Source organism: Dysidea avara, chromosome 7, assembly GCF_963678975.1.
Source record: "Dysidea avara chromosome 7, odDysAvar1.4, whole genome shotgun sequence".
In the NCBI taxonomy this organism is placed as follows: Eukaryota; Metazoa; Porifera; class Demospongiae; order Dictyoceratida; family Dysideidae; genus Dysidea; species Dysidea avara.
The window spans coordinates 27,626,725-27,653,894 of NC_089278.1; the positions used below are offsets into that span (position 1 = coordinate 27,626,725).

The 27,170-nt window shown below is 38.5% G+C and overlaps 1 protein-coding gene across 1 annotated transcript; it reads left to right on the forward strand.

The window, feature by feature from the left end:
* The first annotated feature begins 5,387 nt into the window (after positions 1 to 5,387).
* LOC136260804 (prostaglandin reductase 1-like) lies at positions 5,388 to 25,813 on the forward strand. Its single transcript, XM_066054674.1, has 9 exons — positions 5,388 to 5,563; positions 6,049 to 6,094; positions 6,154 to 6,210; positions 14,682 to 14,849; positions 18,832 to 18,965; positions 19,196 to 19,335; positions 23,645 to 23,750; positions 24,115 to 24,233; positions 25,540 to 25,813. Exons 1-9 carry the CDS (start codon positions 5,458 to 5,460, stop codon positions 25,648 to 25,650), a joined length of 987 nt encoding a protein of 328 aa, XP_065910746.1. The 5' UTR covers positions 5,388 to 5,457; the 3' UTR covers positions 25,651 to 25,813.
* Positions 25,814 to 27,170: the final 1,357 nt, after the last annotated feature.

Consider the following 27,170-nt stretch of genomic DNA (forward strand, 5'->3'; position numbering starts at 1 on the left):
ATTTTAAGCTTTTATGTTAGTTAAATAATAGTTTCTCGCCTGATAGCAACACTTATATCATTATTCTGAATTATAAAGATCGAGATACTCTAATAAAGCAATCAGGCAATATAAACTACTCTAATATAACGGTCACTTAGCTGTAGTGGAAACCCCTTTTCAAAATTCCTGTGTACACCCCTGAATATTATAAGTTCAAGGGTGGCTCTAGAAATTTTGGTGACAGGTTTCCAACTTTCAGTTACATGTTGGTGTACCAGTACCAACACACGTACATGGTGTACCAGTACCGACACACGTACATGGTGTACCAGTACCGACACACGTACATGGTGTACCAGTACCGACACACGTACATGGTGTACCAGTACCGACACACGTACATGGTGTACCAGTACCGACACACGTACATGGTGTACCAGTACCGACACGCGTACATGGTGTACCAGTACCGACACACGTACATGGTGTACCAGTACCAACACGTGTACAGTATAAATAGAACAAAATCATATCTTACAGTCTTTAAGACATCCCCCAGGATGGCATCCGTGTTTCTGTTGTATGCATCAAACTTCATAATAGCTCCACCTCTTAACTACTTAGCCTGTTTCTGATACTATGCCAGCAGAGCAAGCCTATATCAATATAACATTTGTTTACAATGTCTTAAAAGATCTTGGAGTAAAAATTGTTACCAGCTCAGACAGAATGCAGAATTTTCAAATTTCCCAAGGGAGCATGCTCCCAGACCCCCTAGATTTAAGTTCATGTAACTTAAAAAAATACAACTGTTCCATTAGGGTAGTTGATTGCTCTTAAGCTTTGAGTAGAAATCAATTTATAGTACATTAATTGCCAGGAAATTATACTTTGACAGGCCTCAGAAGCCCCTCTGGATCCACTCCTTACATTATCAAATTACTTTTAGGGGAAGAGTGATGTCATGGTCTTGCATTTGATAGCCAAATCAAATCCCAGACCTTTAAGATATTCCACCTTTTCATCTGATCCAGCAAAACCTAAAAATAAACCCTGTATGTATATACCTTAGAGTGTGCCAGTGTACAGCTACATCCCTTGATCCTTGCTATCTGACCAACAGCAGATCCTACCAGGGGCGGATACAGACTTTTGGAGGGGGGGGGTTGGTAAAAATGAAATGACACTACAGGGAAGGTACACCTTACTGTGCAAAGCACACTAACATGCAAAGCATGCCAACCTAGGGGGATCTGAAGGCATACCCTTCTCTCCCTCCTAGGAAATTTTTGAAAATTAGGGATGGAATTTAATTGAGAGTAATTTTAGCATGAGTTAGGTTCATCACAACTTTTATTCAACTGTTGCATAATTATGTTAGAGGTAACTGCTCTATTAGGGTATCTCGATCTTGATACTTATGGTAAGTTATTACAGCCAACTAAATACATGCCACCCAGGAGCAGGATCTTAGAATGTAGATCCCTTGAAAATGTTGACAAACTGCAGTATATAAGACAAGAATCAAAGGACTATGTGTGTTAAAGAAGTTTTATTTCATTATACACTGTCACTCATAAATGCACAACCATAGCTAGCTGCATACTTTAATACAACACTCAAATATATTTAATTGTGGGTTTTAATTAGTTATTTATTTATTTTATTGATTAGCAAAACCCATTCAGGGTAAAACGCTTCAGCACGTATAAAAATCATAGTAAGTCAACAAGAGCTACACAAGCAACCTTTAAATAAGTCCTCACTGAATATCCAATCTGGGATTGTCCTTGGCAGAAATGAATATTATAGTGGTAACAATGAATACAGTTGCATAAGCTTTTGATTGTGGTTTTTCCCTGGTAGTTGTAGTAGGCTGGCCATTGGGAGTCTTGGGACTGCATCATTTATAAGATATAGACATTGTAGGAAACACGAGGTCATCTCTCTTTATCACGTGATCACATAATGACGTACACACATTAATAGAATTACTTAATGTTACAAGTATGTATGCATGTAAAGCAAGTGTTACAGTTTACTGTTCCTACAGACATTGGTAGCATTTGTGTCGTCAAAAGTCTCAAATAGAAAGATAAAACATCACTGGATGAGATTTTCATGACATATGCAGCACAATTGACATGTATGTTAAAAATATTAAGGGAGGGGAATCAAGAGCCTCCCTTTACCCATCCCTAAATCCGCCACTGTGATCCTACAACACCAGCAGCACCAGTGACTATATATAGTGTCTCTTCAAAAAACGAGGATCAAAATTCTCACATATCAGTTATGACTGATGCACCAGTATGAACATACAACACACAGCATATATAATACTTGCCCAGTCGCTGAAAGCAGTTGAAAACCTGTCATCATCATGCAGTGTATACATGGAATTCTAGTTTCCTCACTTGGTCTCAATTAGAGATGGTCTTATATTAGTCCTCCATCCAAAATTAGCAGCCACATAATCTCCAGCTTTTAATTTTCATTCTTACTCTCAATAATCCTTTAACAAACACAGAACATGGAATAATTATTTGTTTTGACATAAATTCAGTATACAGTGGTCAAAATAGTCATTTAGACAGTAAACCGGACTCTTCAGCTTTAGCTTCAACTCTGGTTGCTCAGGTTGCAAGCAAAAAATCTTTGAAGCATTACATGAAACTACTGGTAGCTGTACATGTGTTGTTAGGTAGCAGTAGCTACTAGCTAGCTATACTGATAGCAAAAAAAACTTTCATGTTTTCAATAGAAACAGGTGATCACCATGCAAGCAGCTTATATTCCTGTTTACCTGCTTACTGAAATTTTACTGAACAAGTGAATTATGAATGATATTCTAATCTCAACTTAGGCGATAAACTCACTTGATCTGCCTTATATACAAGCTTTGTGGGATAGTGCAAGCAAGTACTAAAGATTTAACAGGACTAAGGCCGGGAATAAGCTTATGGAAATATCTTTTAATATGAGAACCAATTCACATGACATGAATTATATAATTAGCTCTACTATCATACAGCACAATAGTGCTGTATAGTAGGGACCACAAAGGTTTGGACATGGCCTATGAAAAAACACCCAAAAACCTTTTTCCTGCATGATGACGATGTAGCAGTGCTGGGAAAATTAAGCCTTCAGATCGACCCAACAGGTTGCTATGAATTTTTAAAACATACTTTTCTAGTGACTGACTGAGTAAGTACTTGATAACAACTAAGGCTACAGGCTTGATTTTTTCACTGCTTGACATTGTTTCAGTTGGACATGTGCCTTTTGGCATACCACACTACATACAATGCATTCTTCATGGACTTACCAATGTCCTCCTTTGTGTCCCATTCATCTTTGCTGACAGTGAAAGGTGTCGATTTGGCAGTAGCGCATGATGGGCTTCCCTTCGTAACAGAAACTGTCTGTATTTTTCATAGTGGCTACTTTGATTGTAGAGGTGCTTTTCGAGCAGTTCTTGATTCGTAACGCTGTGTAACGGGTTGAACATAGCTGACAACAAAGCGTAATGGATACTTCACTTTTCAGACTATAATTGATATCTGGGTGCGTGGCACAATTTCTTTCTTTTGATGCGATATGCGTGGGTTCACTAATCATATTTTACAAAAAAGTTCACAAACAAGTACACAAAAATTGGAATTTTCAACTAGAGTTGCACAGTAGGGATGTAGCACTTTTTATTGTTTTACTGTGATTTAATATCATGCACTACTCCAGCTGGTTTCAGTACTTTTTATCGATGTGCTATGGTCCCTACTCTAGTTGAAAATTCCAAAATTTTTTGTATACTTGTGTAAGCAGAATATTTGACAAGTAGTTTAAGTGATGGTTGTCATTTATTGAATGCATGGCTCTTGAATTCATTTGAAGTGTACTGATGGGTTGCTGTCTAAAATCCATGCTAATGAACGATATTGACCAGCAAAGTTGACAAATGTTGAGCTAAAAAAATTACGCTCCACAGGTGCAGCCAGACACTACACTTCTCTGAAACTTTTGGTCTGCAGGGCACTTGACTACCTCTACTGATGCATCCCAGATGACTACTGCACATTTGTACGTATGTGTTAGCAGCTGCTTTTCACATGACACCACTGAAATCACTTTTATGGTGAGTCAGTTAGGCAGTAACAGTGGAATTTGTTATATTATTTACATATTTGTGCATAAAATAATATTTTGTAAAAATTTCAGTCCTGAAACATTTAAGTACCTTTAGCTTCTAGGGGGCAGCGCCCCCAGACCCCCTGCTCAATATGCCTACTACCCTGGTACACCCCCCCCCCCACAAACACACACAGTTTTTTTTTAAATTTTGTAGCATCTTATTTCAGATCACACACTGAAAGAACTCTTTGTACCTAAGCAATACTGCCAAGGTGCCACAATAGGTATTGTGAGGCTGGCCATGTTTTTAGTCAATAATTATGTTTGTGGGAAGATGTAAACTGTCATCTGCCATATATACTGCATGCAACATGGGCTAACTGACACCAGGAGCTTATATATGCTCCTTCCTCCAAAAACCCGGTTCATAATACAAGTAAGGGAGTTACTTATAATGAACTCTTGCTTCCGCTCATAAGCCCCTGCTGCCACTGCATATAAGCTCCTGCTGCTACATGTCACATGATGTCAGAATCTGATACGGTAAAGTGGTGAGTAACATTATTAATAATCTCATTAGTGGCTGTCATGATAAACTGTCTGGAATGTGTTGTGTGATATCTTGAGTGAACATCCGGATTATTATTGTTATTATTGTATAATATTTATAAAATAATAAAGCAAGAGTATACTAACAATATGCTAATAAAATTTGTTAATTAGTAACACTTTGAAAATGTCAAGAGACAAAGTTTAGTTGTCCTGAGACTATGTAATCCGAGATGTAATCAGGTAGCTAGGTTGTTCCATAGCTGAGTGACATTTACAGTGGATAAAAACTGAATTTATATGCACCTACTCTGCATGGTTGATGGTTGAATAAATTTTAAGTGACTGCCCCTTGTCATGTGATTCGTGTGGGATCAGGGGCGGTGGAGCAGGCCAAAGAGTGAAGGGGCCAGGCCAGCTGTAAGCTGAAGACCAAAAAAAAAAGAAGAAAAACAGGTAACCACCTACTGATAATAGCTGCTCTCCACCAATTATATCTCCTTATTTATACCGTAGCTATATGTAGCTTGCTACACTGCTTCTCTCTGTTCTCTGAATACTGTGATTGCTCTGTTAGAGTATCTAGATCCTGACTGTTCTATTAGAGTATCTCGATCTTTTCTTGCAGACAGTGTCCCATAAAAGTGGGGGGAGTCTCCACTGCAATACTGGCCACACATTCATGAATAATTTTTGTAAAATGTCGGTAAACGGCATGATCTGTGACATCATCAGTCATGCTTTCTGATCAATCTCGTGACCTTCAGTAATAAACGACGAGGCCGGTTAACGATGGCGACTGCAAGAAAATACAATGTGGAAGCTGTATTTAAAGGCGCCCCAAAGAAGTCCGATTTCAAAATTGTTGAAGAGACGCTGCCGGCGATAAAAGATGGGGGTAAGCTACACTGGCTTCCGTAGCCATAGATTATCGGTCCTCTTCGAGGTCCTCTTCGACCACGTTTGAAGCGTTCTGTACAGCTAGCCGCATATGCTCACTTACTGGCTTTTCCATGTGTCTGTATGTTTATGGGTCCTCCAGGTCCCCGGGGGGGGGGGGGGGGGGGGTTGTCACTTAGCTCAGCAGTGCTCGAAACGAGATCTGTCACAATGTCTAGTTAAAGCAGGGAACATGCAGGGAATGACTTACCATAGTATAGATTTTTCCCTCCACCACAAATATCTAGTTTGACACAACATCAGGGTAATATATACATGGAGCTGGTCTCAGTAGTAGTGTACGCATTGTCTCAAGTACAGCAGGAATGTGATTGGAAATAATCTGTTGTCTGCCGCATCCACGTAGATGTCTCCGGTGTATACAGATAAAGTCATAATCGTATAATATGTTATGATGCGCTATTACCAAGTTTGTACTTGCAGAGTTTTTGGCTGAAGCAATATGGTTATCAGTCGACCCATACATGAGGTGAGTACGTAAGGTAATGATGAATGTTATATTACTTGGTGAATGCTGTACACACACAGACTTTTTGTGAATAGCAGCAATGTTGGAAACACCATGTTTGGAGAGCAAGTTGCCAAGTTAGTGTAATAGTGATGTGGGTGGGTGGTGTGCGTGTGTGTGTGTGCGTGTATAACAGCTACTCAGCAGCTTACCATACAGGTATACCAGGAAATTTTTACGGTATGTCCTTAGTCAGGATTTTTTGTGCTTTAAATTTCACGGATGCCTCTTAGGCTAAGATTTTCGCATTTTAAATTTTGCAGATCATGATTCAAAGATTTTCGTTCTCAACCATGTCGCTACAAAGGGTCTGCATTGATTTTTACTTAAGCATTGTTATTAGGGTTAGCATTGGGGTTAGCATTGGGGTTAGCATTGGGGTTAGCATTGTAATTAGTTCTGTAAGGCTTGTAGCAAATATCAGCTTAGCAAAAAAAAGCTTGTCGGGTGCTTATATCTTCGATACACTGTCAGTTCTGTTAGCGTGTGGCGCTTGAATGATGTCACTAATTATTTGTGGTTTCTTTGGAATTTCACTACAGTATACTAGTACTTCACATCAGTTTTCTATAGTATACTACTAGATAGGCTAGTTGTTGTGGCTTAGAACAGTTCAGTAGTAGTGGGCGCAGGGACAGATACCAAAAAAGTGCTTTTAATTGCGTTTTCTTAGCAATACAGGAAGGATTTGTGTGAAACTTTGAAAATTAGATAACTGTTTTCGTGCACTGCACTCGGATTGCTAAAGCAAGCCTTTCTTGATGGCTTTCTATTCCTGCTCATGTGTCTGCTGGGTGGTTTTCTTTAATCATCTTGGCGAAAATGGTAATAGTTTCCCAGCAATTTGATGTGCCCTTCACAAACTGCACTATAACTCTTGAACGATTAACACTAGCAGCTTCAAATCTCCCAACCTATTAGACTAGTCCATGGACTGTAATGGGCCAGTAAGTAAAGATGTGTGCTTATTAGCAAAGGCGAGTTATCACCTAAAGTATAGCATGCGGTATTTTACCTATTTGTGGTTTACCGTAGCCTTAATAGTGTCTCAACACATACTACCTAGGGCTCAAGCTATCGAAAGTTTTTCTCCCCACTGGGAGGAAAAGAGAAAGAAAATCGGGAGGAAAAAACGGAGCGAAAGATCAATCCCACAATCAATAATACTAAGATTCAACTATTGTTAAATGATCGATATTGATATTTTGTATATATAGCTATTACAAGAGTCCAATGGAGCATACCATTATATTTGATTTCCCATCATAGAGAAAAATGCACCTGGGGTTAGTGTGGCTCACCACAACATTAGCAGAGTTAGAAGAACTTGCAAAGGAAGGAATCGAGGCAGCTTCCTCATAGCTCAACACATGACACACGACTTGAGACTTACAGCGCTAAAAATGGTTCTTTTCCTAGCCTGCCCTCTGGTTCAATGATTTGATGGTGTGGTTCTAGAGGAGGAAAAGGAGAGAATGGTTGGTCTTGAGCAGGAGGGAGATTTTTAGAAGAACACAGGTGGCGCTGTCAATTCCAGACCCTGCATAAGAGTAACAATTTCTTTTCTCCTTGTTTGACCTGTTAACCACTTTTGCTATGTACCGCATAAAACATTGGTTATACCTCTCCTTGTCTAAAATACTCACTTACCAAGCCATTCCGGTTGACATGATACAAAGCCAGGTTTGTTTCCTCTAACAATTGTGGTGAGTTCTAAACTCTAGCATGGATGGCCCTGTTTTCCTTCAGGATCAGTGTGCACTGGTGTTGGTAGATTCTCGACTTCCCACCTGCCAGAACAGACTCCCACTAGAGCTTTTTTAACATGACATACCTGCACCAGAAGTCATCTGTGAGGATCGGTGCTTCATACTGAGCAGGCAGCAAATTGCCTCTAAAATTCTGCTCTTGGCAGGTGGAAGTGGGATAGACACTCCAGTAAGTAATGCCCTATGAAATTTCACTTAAATAAATGCTGCTGAGTACAAATTAATCAGTATACTTCCTCATTTTCTGTTCAGTAATATGCCATGAGCTGTCAGTAACATGTTTCCTGCTACAAAAGCTGCCCCTCAGGCGCTGTTGTGACTTCAACAACACTTCAGTAGCTTTTCTTGTCATATGGATGGAGGGAATGATATAAACGCTGTAGATGTTCATTTGTTGCAACAATCCCAGTCAATTCAAGAAGTGCCATAGCTAATTGAGCAACTTTCTCCTGACCTGGTATCCCTCTGGGGTCATCAGTGGCATCTGACGTAGTGCAGGTGCTGCCTCATTGACCTTATTAGAGCATCTGTATTAAATGGATAGTTACAACTTTATGTGATTTACCTCTTCAGATTCTTCCTCATTGTCTTCTTCCTCATCTTCTTCCTCCAAACAGGCTGCTCCCTCATCAAATGTCAGTGGATCCTCTGAGGCGGCAGGGACTTCTTACTCCCATTTATAAAGCCTTCATCAGAAGTGACATTGTCTTCCACATCACTTCCATCACTCTCTTCTTCAGTAGCATTGCTAGCAACACAATTCTTCTTTTGTGAGAAAATTGTTTCCTCTAAAAGCAAGAGGTCACTGCCAGTTTCCTTAACTAAGTAGGCATTGTGTGGAAATGTGACTGGTGTAGTTTGTTTACCTAATGTATACATTGATGTGACTCAATACCCTCTAACAATGTTCAACCTTGCAGGCCAAGTCAAGGTCAAATGTTCGTAAACTGTTGTTTTGATGCTGTACTGCTGCCAGTGCCCTTGCCTGGTTCCACCTGGACAAACCCTCCAGCAAGAATGCTTGAAAGTGTACATCACTTGCTGAAGAGCCTAGGATAAATCTAATAGGGCAGATGACTGCTACTGTACATGTACAAAATTTTTGTATACATACCTTGCCAGGTGGAGGTGAAATGGCTCCAATGATGTTGTCCCTCGTGAGCAGCGAAAGACTGGCAACCTCATCCCACCCTTTATGTTGTAACCTGTGACAGTATACAAGGGCAGCCCATCTGGATCTTGGCTGCATGCAACATGCTTCTTTTCAACTTTCCAAATGTCTGCTATGAGTTTACTGCACGAAAAAGCAAAAGTAAGTGAAATGATGAACACAGCAATAGTCAATGTATATACCTGAGCAGTGGAACACCGAGGTTATTGGTGGCTGAGGTGAATTGTAGCACCAACTCCTCAATGGCTTTTATGGTCTCTTCTGTTCCCCGTGTCCTCCTTCTGCAATGTTGTGCCCTTTCCTCCTTAGTAATGGCCTTTTCTATGGCATTCATGGAGGGGTTGCTCACTCCCTTCTCCTGCAGATACCCTCTCTTAGCATCACACAGACGACTGCAATGTCACAATTATGTAACGGAGACTACTCCTATGTGTTTTTGTAAATGCTCACCAATAATCAGTCTCATCCTATTCAAAAATGGCTCGTGACAATTGGGACATAAACTCTCCATACAGAGGGTGCGTTCGGAAGGCAGCCATGAGCAAGCCTTCACATGAAATGCCATATGTCCAGTCGTACCTATGAGGTAAAATAGCAGTAATGCATATGTCAATTCCTGCATACTTGGAGATGATCCCACTCCTTAAACAGCTATGCACACTTTGCCCTACCAGCAGCACAACAGCAGTCTCAGTCTGTGTACATAACCAGTGGGGGATCTTGCTTGGTCCTCTTGTATCTAAGTAAAAAACTGTAAGTGGTATATGCAATTAATTTGTCTAGGCAACTTCTCTATTAGCCAATTGCCATTGGACGAAGTCCTTCCAGTCCTTCTGACTCTGTTAGCACAGAGATTAGCACTTCCCCTTGCTCGTTTCCAACATTGGTACACCAGGCAGCACTCTCAGTAGCCATTCCCTGCAGCTTCTTACACACCTTCTTAGTGGAGTCTATCTTTAAAACCTTTCCAAAAACTCCAGTACAGGTGGCAAGAATCTGAGGTAGCCTGCTGAGAATGTCCCTGGCATACATAGACATCATATATACATATGTCTATCTTTATATGGCCATATTTAAAAGGAACACACCGATCACATGGTACTTGGGGCATCTTAACCACTGTTTCAAAGTCAGGAGCCGGTTGCTTCAAAAGCTTTGTCTTTCTATCACTATGACATCGCAAGAAGAAACAAATCAGCAATGCATGTTTACTTCATTATGTACTAACCTGCAACGTCTACAGTCATCAAATAAATAAAGTTGTTTACGCAACCACTCATCGGTGTGCAATTTCAATACTGCATTGCAAAGTACAGTAGGGCTATTACCAAGTGTACAACCCTCTAAAGAGACACCACTCTTCTGTCACACCCACGTTTGTATGTGAGTATGGCAGGAAACTGCAGCAAGTAGGACTCCAGAAGCTGTTTCAAAATCTTTTAGTGAGTACCAACATCAGTCTTTTATAGTAATAATTCTAGCAAGACATACCGTAAATCTCAAGACTGAAATGCCTTTTTGCCATGCTTGTAACTTAGTTCTTCTTGCTAAATAATATGACTCATAAAGGTCAATCACCTCCCTCACAGTTTTCTTGTAAATACCCTCGGTGCTGTATAAATAAACCTACATAAACAGTGTTAAGGACAATGTATTTCTTACCCAAGGGACTGATGACAACATGGGCACTTGAAGTCAAAACTCCATTTTCTACATGGCATCCACAAACTGAGCTTACGCAAGACATAGAACTCGGGGTTTGGCTGGTTTTGTGTGACGTTAGGTGTTGGTGGATCCCACCACAGCTTCATTGCAGCAGTGTCACTGATCTTATACTTTTCACAGAATACCTCTGTCCCTATCCACTGCTGTTCTGCGACATTCTTCCATTTTAAAGGCAACCTATCCTCTGGAAGTTCCTCGATAGGTTGCAGTTTAAGGGATAGCTATTTTAATATAAGCCATGTGGATGGAATAGGTGGGATGAATTTATTCAATACTTTATCGGTTGCTGGTGTATAAATTCTAACAGCAGTGGAAGGTGAAGTTGACACCAGTAATGAAGTGCCCTGTGGTAGTATCCATTCTTTCATGCTTCAACAACTTTTGTTATCATATGTACCTCAGCTGTGATGGGAGCTGTTGAAGCAGCTGACTGGTCTGTGGTGGCAATGGAAATAGATGAGGGAGTCTATACAAAAGCAACATGCAGTACTGTGAGTCAATCAGCACAACCATTGAAAATGTTTACCAGATGGTGTTGGATTGTAGTGCTGTTTGACGGTGTATGAAGAGATGAGATGGTAGATCCTGTGCACAATGATGTGAGAGAGGGAAAGCAGGGCTCAACCCAGAATATTAACCTAGAGGGGGCGAAGTAAGTCGCTTCGGATTCTAGGGGGGTCTGGGGGCATGCTCCCCCAGGAAAATTTTGAAAATTTAGATGTAAATATACTCAATTTTGGTGAAATTTTACTGTGATGCCATTGAATATTGACCATTGGATTATACAACTTTGGGATCAATTAAACCTTTCCATTTCTCAAGGCTGTAGGTATAAACCTAGGGGGGGCAATAGCTAACCCAGAGGGGGCCTGTGCCCCCCCCCCCCTAGATTAACCCCTGGAAAGGATGATGAAGATAATGCTAAGTGAGACATAGTGGACAACTGAGGTGGAGCAGTAGTTCCAGTCTGTGTGACTGCAGTGACAGACATTTCATAGGAGGAGCCAACAACGGAGGACTGATGTATTCAGGCATGCTGGGCATGTAAATATTCTTTATTTCCAAGGAAACTATTATAACACAACTACATATTCAACCATGTACTTACAGGAAGTGCAGAAGCATTAAGCTCTGGAACAGCCATCTGTTGCCTGCAACTTGATGGATTCCTATGAAACAAATTATACAGCAACAAGAGCCAGCAGCACAATTCATCAATGATTACCTGTCTCACAGGGCCACCGTGACCCACATCATCACCAATAGCCTCTGCAACAAGAGAGGAAGATGATGGTGTAGCAGATTCCTCCTGAAATACAATACAAGTAATTGTCACACTCAATCAGCTAATTAATCTCTTAATTGTGTTTTATTTAAATAAATTCGCAAATATTGCACTAGCTAATTAGCACACAATGAAGCTATGCACTCTACTCACAAGTTGACAATATTGATAGCCGCAAGTACACGTTGTTCTGGTTACAGCGCCATGGGCAAGACAAGACTCAATTTCTTTACAAATTTTGTGCCACTGTGAGTCCTTAGCGGGCTTCTCGCCTCTGCCAAACGTTTCTCCTACCGCAAAACAATGAAGTCGTAATTGCCAGTATCTAGCAGGCTTGGCCTTGTGAATAGACGTTTTGGATGATGAAGAAGATGACGACATAAAGAATAGTTTGTAACACAATATCATCTGTTCACATGTAAACCAATTTCTATTGGATTGCGTGAGGATTCATGTACAAATGAAAACAAATTGTTGGTTCTCTAGTGCAAGCATGCGCACCGTTGACCACATCCCATTATCGTTACATCGGGAGAACATCGTGTGTAAGTGTCAGCTAGAGTGCCTTACATCAGAGATTGCCTACTACAGGCAGTGTTATAGGCCACCTGTGCCCATGCAAAGTATAAATATGTCCGGCAAAGTTTGGATTTGTCAGGACATTTTGTCCTGGTACTTAAGAATTCTTATCGGTAGCACTGCATAGATTTTCACGTAATAAATTTTCACGGTAGCTTTACTACACCTAGGGATAAATTATTGAAAATACTTCTAGATACTGAGTTTTGTTGTCCTGCATCACCACAGCTGATTGAGGAAAGAATCAGACTTGTTCACCCTTTAGAAGGGTGCCTACGCTCATGCACTATAGGCACTATTGGAGTATACATGTATTATACTACAACTGTGAAGATTACGTACCGCAAACATTTCCATGTGTATGGTAAATGAGTGGCTAGAGCATCGGCCTGGTAATTGAAAGGTTCCAGATTTGATGCCCAGTTATGCCAATTTGGTGTTGTTTCCTTGAGCATAAACTTTATTTACATTGCTCCAGTCTACCCTTGGGACGTGGTGGCCTGGTATCAACTGTCAATGGGTACCTAACTGCATGTATCACATAATGAGAAGGGAACTTAGGTGCCCGACATGGTACAACGTCACTCCGATTCCTCGTCCTAGCTCAGGAGGATTTGCCCGCACTGATTCTTAGCACCTGATTAGTGGTACAGTTGTCCCAGTTACTGTTAGTGTGGTAAATAAAGGCTTTGCTTTTTAAACCAGGGATGTGCCCACAGCTGACTTTAGGCTGGCTGTGGGTGCACACCTGGTTTCCTGAAATTTTTTTGGCTAAAACCATGTGTCTACATGTCTGTCCAACACCCACGTGAGCGAACAGGCTTTGAGCTACAGAAAATAGACCTTTATTCAATACATAGAGGCTGTTTACATACTATAACTTTCCGTTTTCATTGTGTTTACTTCAAGCGTGTGTGGCTGGTAAGTGAAACCAGGTAAAACAGTTTAGTAGGGGCTAGCCTACACGCTGTAACAGGTATATAATGACTGAAAGACAACGTAACAGGCCTTGTAAGCTACCAGAAATGGCATATCTTCTCGAGTTGAAAGGGGCGTATTCCCATTGTACGCAAACAAAAATTAAGAGCAGCCATATGGCTTTTTATACAGAATTTGCGTATGATAACATGATGGACAAACTATTAAACAGTAAAGAAGATAAGTCTGTGTGTAATTTGTGATTTAAAGTGGTCTGTTCGAGTTTCGCTTCCTTAGTGATGCATAGCAATGCAATTGATGAATATTGAAAAATTGGTGAATTATGAAATACGTTTAATATTAATGCACTGTATATGTATCGTTACAAAACAAGGCAAGAAATGAATTAATAGCATACTGTGTATTAATATAGAATTAATAAATTCAAGAGATGGTATTTACTGGGTGCCTTGTTTTTAGAAGTAGCACAGCATCAACTTGTTTGCATAGTTGTGTGTAAAATTGTGTTTTTAGTAAGGCCGAAAAGAATAGTATGAATATTCATTATTTGTTTGTTAATAAATATTCATTATTCGTATAATATTCTTTAATCAGATAATTACACATTTAATCTTGAAAAGCTTCTAAAAACTAAAAGCTATCATTTTAAAACTGTAATTCATCATATTGTAAAGACAAACAAAGTGTATGTAAAGGACTTTTTGTAATAAGTTGTCATGGTAATCAAAGTAATTTTGTCCCTTCTGAGCACCTAGTTATACAGAAAATTATTTTGTCAATTTGTTCATTAATTTGAAGAATATTCAGATTCTTAAAATATATTCATTTCACCCCTAATTTTTAGTATTGAGATATTCTATGTACGTAGATAAAGCACATAGTCACAAGATTTTTGGGTAACAGGTAACTCTTTCTGCTCTTCTAACTATTCTACCTAGCTACCCTCAGGTAATAGAGTTAACTACATGTTCTTCCATGTTGAAAGTTATAATTAAAATACAGGCTGTTAAAAGTGATCACAAGATGGTTTAAATGAGGTCCATATGGATTGAAGTGAATGTCATGTTCTGTTTGTTACAGGGTTATTGAGAGTAAGAATGAGAACTTTAAAGTTGGAGACTATGTTGCTGGTATGTTTGGATGGAGGACAAAGACCATCTCTAATGGAGATCAAGTGAGGAAACTAGACCGCTCTGTGTACACCGATGACAAGTTGTCAACTGGTTTGGGAATTTTGGGGATGCCCGGGTGAGTATATACTGTGCGTTGTTGTTACTGTGTATACAGTAGTGGTCAAGTGTGACATGACTTAGGGCGCAATGCAAGGTCGTGACAATGTCATACAAATCACAATGTAGTGCTAAGCAATATAACAATATTTTAGTCAAACAGCAGCATCTGATTTTAATACCATCCAATTTTTTAAAACTACCATAATTACCGTGGATTGTAAAACATATTTCTTTTTCATAGTTAAAAATAACATCCTGTGTGAAGAAGTGTATTTACAGTATGTACAAGTGGATATGTAACACTTTTAGTAGGGAGGTCAAAGACAAATTCCAGTATACAGTACTCATGTACACTCATCAAGTGCATTGTTTGCCATGTTACAATTACCAAGTAATAGTTAGAGACCTACCACAAGGATATTCGGGATTTTAAAAACTTGAGACGAAGCTGAGGTTTTTTAAAAGCCATGAAGATCTAAGTGGATGGTCTCTAACTGACTTAGAAAATGATGTGGGTGTATTTATACTAGTAGATAGATTGATTGATTGTGGGTTGATTAAATCATCATCATGTCATCATATCTTGCACAAAATGCCAAAATCACTTTTTACATTGTGTATATAGTATATAAATACTAATAGCCATAGTGTAGTTATGATTGTGGGATATGATTTATTTTTTTAAATATTACAAACCAACAAAACACTACTAAGCCATACAGTGCATACTATACAGTTCCACAGTCACTGTACGCCTTTTAAATGGACTTCACCAATCAATAAACAGCACACACTTCAGTTATTGTACTGCACCTACTAGCGAAATATGCATTAGAATGGAAATACAAACTAACACAACCACTCACATGATTCTTCTTCGATATTCAACATAACCTCGAGACTAGAATCATAAATTCTGCTCTTTTCTAGTGGTGTGCCTTGTGGTCAATTGTCTTTTATAGTTTCTCTACATCAATATCTCGACACCAAAACCTGTTTCAGTGAACAGTGCCACTACAATTCACCTTGGATTTCACACTTTGTTCGCAATTTACTCTATTCTGACGTGTTTCAGTACAAAGGTCATGCCACTTTCGCATCCCACACTCTAAACAATAATTGGTTGTATAGGTTAATTGCAAACCGTATGTAGTAAGGAAATCGTAACCAGGAAGTGTTACATAATGGTTGGTAACATGGACGTCAGCATACTAGGAAGTGTTACATAACAGTTGGTAACGCAAGCGTGTTTGGGATTTGCCTGATGTGTATGCCTGCAGCCCTTGTGCAGTCGGGCATACATATCAGGCAAAGCCCTCATGCCCGTGTTACAACTATTACATGTAACTATATTGCAATTAGCTTTCAACACAATTCTGTTGTCACTGAAAGTGTTAGGGTTATAATCTAGAACTACTGTACAGTCCTAAAGTAGCACCAAACTAAGGCATAACAATAATTTAGTCATACCACAATATCAGGTTGACAATACTGTATCGTTTACGAAATATCAATACCACTCAGCACTACCACAATGCATAATACCATATTGCTCTATTGTATTTATGATATTTTTCAGTACTCGTACACATTTTTAAACCAGGTGTGTGCCTGTTTTACTGAAATTGTTTTCCAAAAAGTGTGTGTGTGCATGTATGTATGTATATTTGTTTGTCTTTCCACACCCACACATGAGTAAAATTTTGTTTGCTAAAACAGCCTTTACGTGATAAATAAGGGCCATATAGAGCCTGTATTAAACTTCTGGGCAAGTAAGCTTTGGTTTAAGGCGGTTAATAGATGCCGGTTTGAAATATGGGTGAAACAAGTTTATAAGAATGCGATGAAGGCCTTTCCCAAGGGCTCTATGGCATCAAACAGCTGAAACACAACACAGTTATCCTTGTAGACTACTGGGTATAACAGGTTCCTTCAGTTGAAATGGGGCGTGTGCCCATACCAGAGAGGATTATAACTAGTCTTCGTTGATCTGACATTATGTCTGATCAAAGTCAAAGTTGATCTGACATTGTATTGCAATGCTTAGCAGTATGCGTAAGCATGCCAAGTTGGGGCATACCCCTGAAAAAATTTAGGATTTTCAAAGCTTGGATGTGACTATTTTGACACCCAAAACTCCTCAGCAGCCATGCACTGTTACATTGTTAAACCACATACGTAATAAATCTGTAATAATAACATTACGATGATTTGATATGAAATTATCCAATGTGATGTTTTAACTGCAGGACATTTAAAACTCCTTTAGAAGCCACTAAAATAGTGTGCGAGCATGTGGTAGAATGGTGCAGATTGCAGGTTCGATTCCCTAAGTTAGACATCTTCTTTTTTTCCGCTTTTTAAACCTTTTAGGTACACCTTTTTAAAAGCTGTTAGGCTGCTCTATTAGAGTTGCTGACTGTTCTATTAGAGTATATCGATCTTTTCTAGCGGAAATCAGTCGGCCATCCTTGACCGGTTCAGTACGTAACTGGGCAGTCTTTGAACCAGTTGGTCTGTAAATGTCCGATGGCTAACCATTATAATCCACTCTGGCCCATACATACGCAAACAAAAATTAAGAGCAGCTTTGAGACTTTGCCTGGAGAATTTGTGTAAGAAAATGTTATAGACAAACTATATAAAACAATACTTCTGTGCAATATTAGTGGGTTAAAGTGGTTTGTTGAGGTACGCTTCCTTAGCAGTGCATAGAAACATAATCACATAATTACAAAATATTTCATCACTTACGAAATACAAACTACTGTGATTCAATTACTGATAATTCTGTATGTAGCAACAAAGCAAAACCCGAAATAAATTTAGTACATTGTTAATTAATTCCAGTTAAGTTTGCTTGTTGCATCTCGCCTGGTTTTTGAAGTAGTATAACATCATTTTGTTTGTGCTCAAGTTCATTAAGTGCAGTTGCTGCTACTTCAGGGTCAGATCTGGTGTTAAGTTAAATATTTAAAAAATTGGAAGAAACTCTTGATCTCCCTGCCTTACCATAGTCGAAAGGCTAGAAACTAAACGACACATCACACAACCACTATTTTATTCGCTAAAGTTTTGTCCCTTGAAAATTTCCAGCTACAGTATACAGTACCAGGGATCAACAAGCAACAAATGTAGTGAAACAAGATATGTAGGAAGAACCTAATGTTAGTAGGGATCACAGTAATTGTATACCTGTGAAGCTGGACAAAACCAATTTTCAGCAGTTTTTATGCTGAACCTATACACATAGGATGTTTAGCTAGTGCAGTTTATCAGACTATCTAAAATAATATGTACCAAGTGATTTAGCATATGTGTTGTGAGTATCCAAACCCAAAGTAAAGTGTTAAGAGATCAGTTGAATAAATGGTTAAAGCTATGAGCTTGATTTCTTTAATGTTTTATGTTGTTTAGTTCTTTTTTGCTCTAAAACAGTATAGTTGCATGCCCAACTATCAAATAGTCAGTTAATTAGTGGTAAATTGGCATTGTGATTAAGTTGATATTTGCATAGATCTCACCTTGTGTTCTCTTAAGCTTTTCACTTAGTTCAACTATATGTTTCATACCTTTCATTATGGTTATTGTTACAGAAAATTCAAACCTGGCAAATTTATAAAGTGTACACATGACCTCACACATGTATTACAGTGGAACCTCAGTTATCCAAATCACTTGGGACAGGGGTGGTCCATAAGTCTATATCTCTGAAACTGTGTATAAATAAATAACCTTAAAATAGCATAAAGAATTTTTTTTAAAAAGCTGTATTTTCAACTACCCTAATAGAACAGTCACTACTCTAATAGAGCAGTCATTTCAGTAGTTTGGTTAACCAAGAATCTGGATAAGTGGGGTCCGGATAACTGAGGTTCCACTGTATTATGGAGCCAAGTACTAATAGAACTGTAAAACTCTATCGGGTATACCTGGTATATTATCTAATGATACATTTTTGCAGAAGTGTTTACAATGTTTGTGTATTATTTCTACAGAGCCACTGCATATATTGCTTTCCTGAGTATTTGTGCTCCTAAGGAAGGAGAGACTTTGGTAGTCACTGGTGCTGCTGGTGTTGTAGGATCTGCTGTTGGTCAGATAGCAAAGATCAAGGGATGTAGGGTAGTAGGTAAGATGTACCTGTTTTGTTAGTTTTGTGTGACACCGACTCAATTAGTTGATCAAGAGAAATTATACTGCTTAAGTTATAGCACTAGTTTGCTTAACACACTTTACTGACACTTTTTACTGACAATAAATGATTTTATAGCAGAAAGATAAACACTACTTCAATGAAACTGCAATGTTATTTAGTTGATGGGTGAAATACTGAATGCTCACTGTCATATTGTACTGTAGGATTTGCTGGATCAGATGAGAAGGTGCAATATCTTAAGAGCTTAGGATTTGATGAAGCTATCAACTACAAGACCATGACATCACTCAAGGAAACACTAGAGAAAACCTGTCCTAAAGGAATTGATATGTTCTTTGATAATGTAAGTCCATACCTGTGTCTTTTAAATCAGCACGTGCCGTATTATTCTACAATGGCAAAATGTTTTCTACTGTGTAATGCATTCTGGGTAGAAGAGGGTACGTATGTCAAAACATTTTGTGAACCTCCCATACTTGCTGTATAGTTGATGTTACTGGAAACTTGAATGATTGTGTTTATTTGTGTTTTGAAATTGTTATCAAAACACACAATAGTGTGTCATGCATCCATGGAAACCCATTGTGAACATGCATGACAGACAAGTGTATCATACTGGAACCAGATTTTCAAGCATTCGTAGGTCAGTCGTAACATACCATTTTTACAATGGAAATTTTTAGTCAAATTTGAACTAAATCAGTGTGGTCATTTGAGCTACAATTCATTGTTTTACTTTCTATCTCATCTTTTTTTAGAACTGCCATCAGTTACACAAGCTACATTTAATTCAAATTTGAAAGATATGAAGATGTAAAGAGCATAATACCGATGGGAAAAACTATCACAGTAGAGGGCAAACAAACTTATTTGTGGTTAAATTTTCACAATAGATGAAAGTATGGCAGCACCCGCAACACATAACTGTTTACGTAAACAAAGTACATTCCTGATAAGTGGGCATGGTTCACAATGATTGTGATGTGTACATACTCCTAATGATCAATCAGGACATTGGGCGTGGCTCCAAATAAGCATACACACAACAATGAACATGACTTCTTGCATACCTTCAGATGACATTGGGCGTGGCTCCACATAAACATACACACAGCAATGGACATGAATTCTTACATACCTTCAGACTTCTGCAACACACCTTACTAATAAATAGGTGTGGCTCCACATATGACTATAGACAGTGACACACAATCCCGATAAGTTGGTGTGGCTCATGAAGAAGCTACAGTACACTGACGCAGTACTTTCTACAAACAATTCGAACATCGTGTCAGACCCAATGGATACTTATTCACAGGTAGCTAGCAGTAAAATCTGCAGAGAGAAAGTTTTGCAGTTTTTCACAAAACCACAGAATCTGTAAAAGTATAGCCAAAAAGTGTGCAGTGTACATAAAGCCAGGTAGTTTTGAACAAGTTGTAGGGTCAAAGAAGTGGTTGCAGTGAAAACCAATAAATTTTTGATAGTGACATCATAATGCTGTCATTGTTAAATTGATCAACATTGCATCACTGTAGCCATAACTTGACCAGTGGTTTTGATTGCACAACTCTTTACCTTGACTATTGAAAGTCGCATAATATATGTGACTGGATTTTGGAAAAACGATCCAAGTCGCACATTAGAAGTTTCGAGATAAACGGTTTTAAAGAATTGAAGCCAGCATAACTCTCCAAGGATAGCAAGCACGCGTATGAAATTTACACAAAAGATGCATCAATCTTTCAGACCACTTCCAGTACTTGTAGCTGCTTGTAGAGTTTACCACCAAACAAGATAGAAAATCTGACCAGTTGGACCAGTGAAGTAGTATCACGAGTACTCACAAAGGGGTGGCGGGGTGGCGGGGTGGACAGAGATAGGGTTCAAAATGGAGATAGACCACAATTGGAGTCCAGACACAAGATTACAGGGCTGTGCTGGCTCCTTAGTGGCTGATATGTAGCATAATCAACAGAAAAAACCTCTGGCCAACGTTATCAAGCTGTCTACCAGTAAACCACTGATTCTTACCAAGCCAAGTCCTTCACAAGGCCAGAAACTGCCATTCGAGCTCTCCACACCACTCAGAAATGACATCTGTTAAAACCAGCCTTGAGTAGTTTAAGTAGTACTGAGGGTCAAAACTAGTAGTACGATAGTGTAGCTATCCACTGGTGGTGTTAGTTTGATTTTGCCTGATGTGCGATTTGGATCGGTTTTGTAAAATCTGGTCACATATTATATGTACCACTTTCACACCTCAGATCAAAGGAAAGCCAGTGCATATATATCACATATACCACTTTAGCGTGGGCGTTCAAAGGCGCCGCTCGGTGTTTAACTCGCATATTGCCCGGGCAATATCATGGGAAAGCGGTTTGCCAATGACTTTGATACCCAGCCAGTTCAAAGAATCAATGCGCTTTGACTCGTTATATTGAGCGACATAGAGCTTTGTATTGTGGGACTTGGTTTTGTTGAGGTTGCTAAGCTTAGTACATAGGCTAAGATAGAGTAGTTGGTTGTTACTAAAGGATAATGAAGGCACAAGATAATTGTTTGGGCGATTGTGGATGCGTATTTCTACCCACCGTGTATCAGCCTTTGAACAGACCATGGAACAGCAAAGCTACTACTGCTACGTTGAAATAGGTTAGTAACTTACAGTTCTAAGTACTTAACTTAATATAATAACTTACTTACTGTCCCAATAGCGAAGTTAGTTGGCTTAACTTAGTACAAAAATGATAACAATATAAACTCCATCCCACAATCGCAAGTTTTCTAACATTGCGTGTTGAAGCATAGTAACGTATTAATGACGTTTTAACGTATGGACAACGTTTTGATGGCTATTAGCCCACGCTATTAAAACCACAATCGATCTTCAGATGCTACTGTATAAAACAAATGGGATGAGTTCTCGTTAGTTCTTTCACCTATTAGGTGAGTGCGCCCCAAGTGATATATATCACTTGTACCATGGCTGCTTGGGATTTTGCTGACATATACACCCGCAGCCCTCGGGCCTGCGGCCCTCGTGCTTTGGGTGTATATATCAGCAAAATCCCTCGCAACCATGGTATAACTATTACATATTGTATTGACTCACAATGTTAACGAGATATACGTACTGCTACCAGTGCACATATCTCGTTAAGGCAGTGCGTATATCTTGTTAACTTGAGACATTGCACACCTAATAGGAGTGCACACTATATCCAGAAATCATCAGATTTCTTTGATGTTATACTGTTATCCTCTTCTCTTATATAGGGAATCAAGCAAGCTATGATTGTGGGATTGAATTTTGCCAAAAAACCTGTGATTATAGGATTCAATTTTAATACATTAACAGTAGTTTGTTTTTTCACTTTTGTAATTGTAGTAATTAAAGTAACATAATTAACACTAGTCTCTTAAACTTACTATTTTAGCAAAAGTAAAATAAAACTACTGTTTGGTGTATTAAAATTGAATCCCACAATCACAGCTTGTTTGGCAAAATTCAATCCTACAATCACCGCTTACTTGGTTCCCTATATAAGAGAAGAGCATAGCAACTAAAGATTTTGCCAATTAAGTAAGTCTGCATGTTAAAGTAGAACATATTAGTTACACCACAGGCACTTGTGCTTTGCCTGTATATACACACTTGCCTTTGGGCCTGCGGCCCTCAGGCGTGTGTGTATATGTGACCGTCTCAGCAAAAACCCGATTTGTTCGCACAATTAAAAAATTTTTATTCACTCAGCAATATCAGCAGTGTCCAAGGAATGGACCACCACAGTTTCAGCCTTCTGTAGTGTGTAGTTTTGGAATTATAGCGATAGACAGTAGGAAGAGCAAGGTAATCAATTTGTACAGCGACTATACTGAAAATAAACTGCAGGTGCTTACATTCGCAGCCATAACTTCCGTTTGGATTAGCCTACAACGTTGCAATTTGGCTTAAAACGTTCACCATGGATCAGCACATCAGCCAAGGTATAGTATTATCCCTGTAGATACTTGCGCATATGGATATGAAGGCAGTTTGGTAGAAGAAATGATAACAATCTTGTTTACGTTTACTGCATCGTAAACAAATGCATGTGACACGCATACTGTTGGAGCTAGAGAAACAAAACAAAGATTTTCGAACTCTCCATGAACAGGCGAATAAAATGGTATATAGTTTTAATCGATTTGACTCTTCCTTCTTTGAGTACTGGCCCGATAAAACTTGTGCAGTTTTTTTATTGTAGCATGCGTAATTTTACGAATTATTTTTTAAATTTCGTTTTTCTCAATACGCATGCTTGTGTGAACAAGTCGGGTTTTTGCTGAGATGGTCACATATATCAGACAAAGCACTTGTGCCTGTGGTATAACTTACTTTTTTTTCCAGATTGTATAGAAGTGCTTGGTCTCCTGTACCACACAGTGTCTATGTTAATTCCCTGGCAAATCACGATGACATACAATGAGAGTTTATTAGCCAGTCAGAAAGTGTACAGCACAATAATAGTGTTTTATTCTTTTGAGGAGGGTGGGGGTTGGATTTTTGTGAATGACCATTTGTTAAGCCTTCTAACATGTATTGTAGTATTCTGTTGAAATGCAAACTGTAATGCAACAAACAGTCAAGTGTTATCTTTTGACTTTAGGTTGGTGGTGAGTTCTACGATACAATTATACCACAAATGAATACCTCAGGGAGAGTGGCAGTTGTTGGCTGTATTTCTCAGTACAACTTGGAAAACCCAGAGAAAGGTAATATTTCTGATGCATGGTGTTACACATTATATTAATAAGATTTAGTTACACTTTTAGTATAATATCCAAGGTATTGGAATTTTGTTAAAATTAGAGTAGACTTTGATTCAGCAAAATGTGCACCGTTCAGCTATGCAAACTATGTGGTACATGGCTGTCATTACACAATGATTAGAGTAATATTAGGCAACTCTTTCAAATGTTTTATCAAATCTTTACCAAAGTTTGTCCTCACACGGTACATACTTGAGTTGTGAATCTTGTGAAGTTATCAAATATACTCATGTGTGGAATAACTAAAAGGTTAATTCATAGTACTATAGTTATGCTGATCAAGCAACTGTTAACTGTTTCATAACAGGACCAAGACTGAACCCATCGATATTGGCCAAAGAGCTGACTATTAAAGGATTTGTTATATACAATCATTTGCCAAGATGGCCAGAGGCATTTAAAGCAATTGGTGAATGGATTGAGAAGGTAAATGATGGATATATATATATTTAAGCTATGTGTGGACTGGACTCATAGACTGGGCTTGAAAAAACTAACCAATTATTCCTAATGAAGGGATTTTCCTCTATAAATAGTGAAGGTCACCCTTGTATGAATTTATTAGAACATCTACATATCTACAGGTTTATCCACCTTGATACATATAGCTAGACATTTTTATTAAGCATGTTAACAACCAAATCATACAGTACGGTAGTATTAGGGATCATGAAGGCTTGGCCTTTTCTGGACAAAAATATCACCCTAAAACCAGCCTCATAATACCTTCATTGCATCTTGGCAGTATTTAACCAAGCCGAAAAGTACCTTCAGTACAACCTGAAATGCTTCCAAAAAGTTGCTATGATATTTAATTTAATGGAATTTTCTACTGACTGACTAACTGATTAATGCCTTCTGTCAAGTGTAACTCGATAACAGCTAAGGCTATGGCTTGATTTTTTCTCTGTTCAACGTTGTTTTGGCCTAGAGGTGCCTTTGGCATACCACAGTACATACAACACATTCTTCATGGACTTACCAGTGTCCTCCTTTGTGTCCCATTCTCTTTGCTGACAGCGAAAAGTGTCGATTTGGCAGTAGCACATGATGACTTCCCTTCGTAATGGAAATTGTCTGTATTTTTATAATGGCTACTTTGATTGCAAAGGTGCTTTTCGAACAGTTCTTGATTTGTAATGCTGTGTAATGGGTTGAACATAACTGACAATGAAGCAAAATGGATACTTTACTTTTCAGATAATAATTGATAGCTGGGGTGCATGGCACCATGCATTTCTTTCTTTTGATGCGGTATGCGTGGGTTCACCAGTCATAATAATTGTATTTATAAGTTAGCAAACAAGTACACACAAAAGATTTTCAACTAGAGTAGGGACCATAGTACATCGATAAAAAGTACTGAAACAAGCTGGAGTAGTGCACGATATTAAATCACAGTAAAACAATAAGAAGTGTTATATCCCTACCATGTATTTTCATTATCGTATCTTGGAGCACAGTAAGGACTAACACCTGTGATTTAATATCATGTACTACTCCAACTTGTTTCAGTACTTTTTATCGATGTGCTATGGTCCCTACTCTAATTGAAAATTCCAAAATTTTTTTGTGCACTTGTACTTGTATTATATAGCAAATGATATAACAATCACCAAAAAAATGTGTAGGTAATTATAAGTTGGGGTTGTCAATTGTTAAATGTTTCAAAATCAGTGATGGATAATTTTTGGAATATTACACTGCTACTGTTTGTGTATACACTTCATAGGGTCAGCTCAAGTATAACGAAACAGTCACTGAAGGATTTGATAACATGTTTGATGCTTTTTCTGGTCTCTTCACTGGAAAGAACACAGGCAAAGCTGTTGTGAAGGCTTAGAATGTGCTCAGAAGGATGTGATTACTGTTGTGTAGCATATTAGTTTATACAACTTTATATAAATAGAGTTGTCACTTTTACACATACAAAACACCTCTCTCTTTGTAGCTGTATGTACAGTAGCTCACACTTTGGTGTTGTATGCAAATATGAAATTGCAGAAATTCTGATGCGGGATTAAGGGGGGGGGGGGGGGCAAAATATACCTCTCACACATGCAATGAAGCTTTATCTAGCGATTTTTAATGTGTAGTACAATTATTGTTACAGATCCCATGTGCTAAATTTAAAACCCATATATAGGTTCCCAGTGCATGGATTTCAACATGTCATATTTCACTGTATAGAGTGAATATAAAGGAATCATGATAATGTGTATAACCATTTTGGACCATTATGTGGTGACTATCCCCTTACAATTTGTAAACTGAACAAATTCCTAACTCATTTCGGTTGAATCTTGTACAATGGAAATATTGAAAGTTAATGAACCTTCATGGAACAATTAACTTATCCATCCAGACACTCAGTCCTCACCTGTGGTTCATGATCAACAGGTGAGGACTGAGTGTTTGGATGGATAAGTTAATTGTTCCATGAAGGTTCATTAACTTTCAATATTTCCATTGTACAAGATTAACCGAAATGAGTTAGGAATTTGTTCAGTTTACAAATTGTAAGGGGATAGTCACCACATAATGGTCCAAAATGGTTATACACATTATCATGATTCCTTTATATTCACTCTATACAGTGAAATATGACATGTTGAAATCCATGCACTGGGAACTTATATGGGTTTTAAATTTAGCACATGTGATCTGTAACAATGATTGTACTAACACATTAAAAATCACTAGATAAAGCTTCATTGCATGTGTGAGCGGTATATTTTTGTCCCCCTTAAGTGTGCTGTTTTGGTGTCACAGGGCACACTTGCAACTGAAGCACACTTTGAAGTGTGCTTCAGTTGAGCACAAAAATGTGCCCTGTGACACCAAAACAGTGCACTTTGCATGGTTTTGCAGGGCACACTGCCTGTCACACTGAAGACTTGAGTACCTGAATAGCAAAATTATACAATGAACTCTAGATCTATTGAACATAGCCACACAGTCTACATGGCTAAATACTGTAATTTACCTTTTTCTCATTGTAAAATAATTTTCGTATGCGGTACTTGTACAAAAAGATCTTGCATGAATTTTTTTATATAAGGTCGAACCACTCTAATAGAGCAGTCATTCGTGTAAATCATGAAAATATTTTTACACGAAAATTTTTTGCACAAAAGTAAAGCAAATTACAGTAGCTACTGCTTTTGTTAGTTAGTGTGTCCACATGTATGGCAGATGTACTATATAGCCATACACTAAACTGGAATCTTTATACATACATGCATGGTCTTCCATGTTGTGGTTGTGTGTGCCCGAGGACACACTACACTTTCAGTTACTGTATAATATATGTATGCATTATTTTCATCATCATTGATGGTTCTCTCTCAGCTTTGATTTATT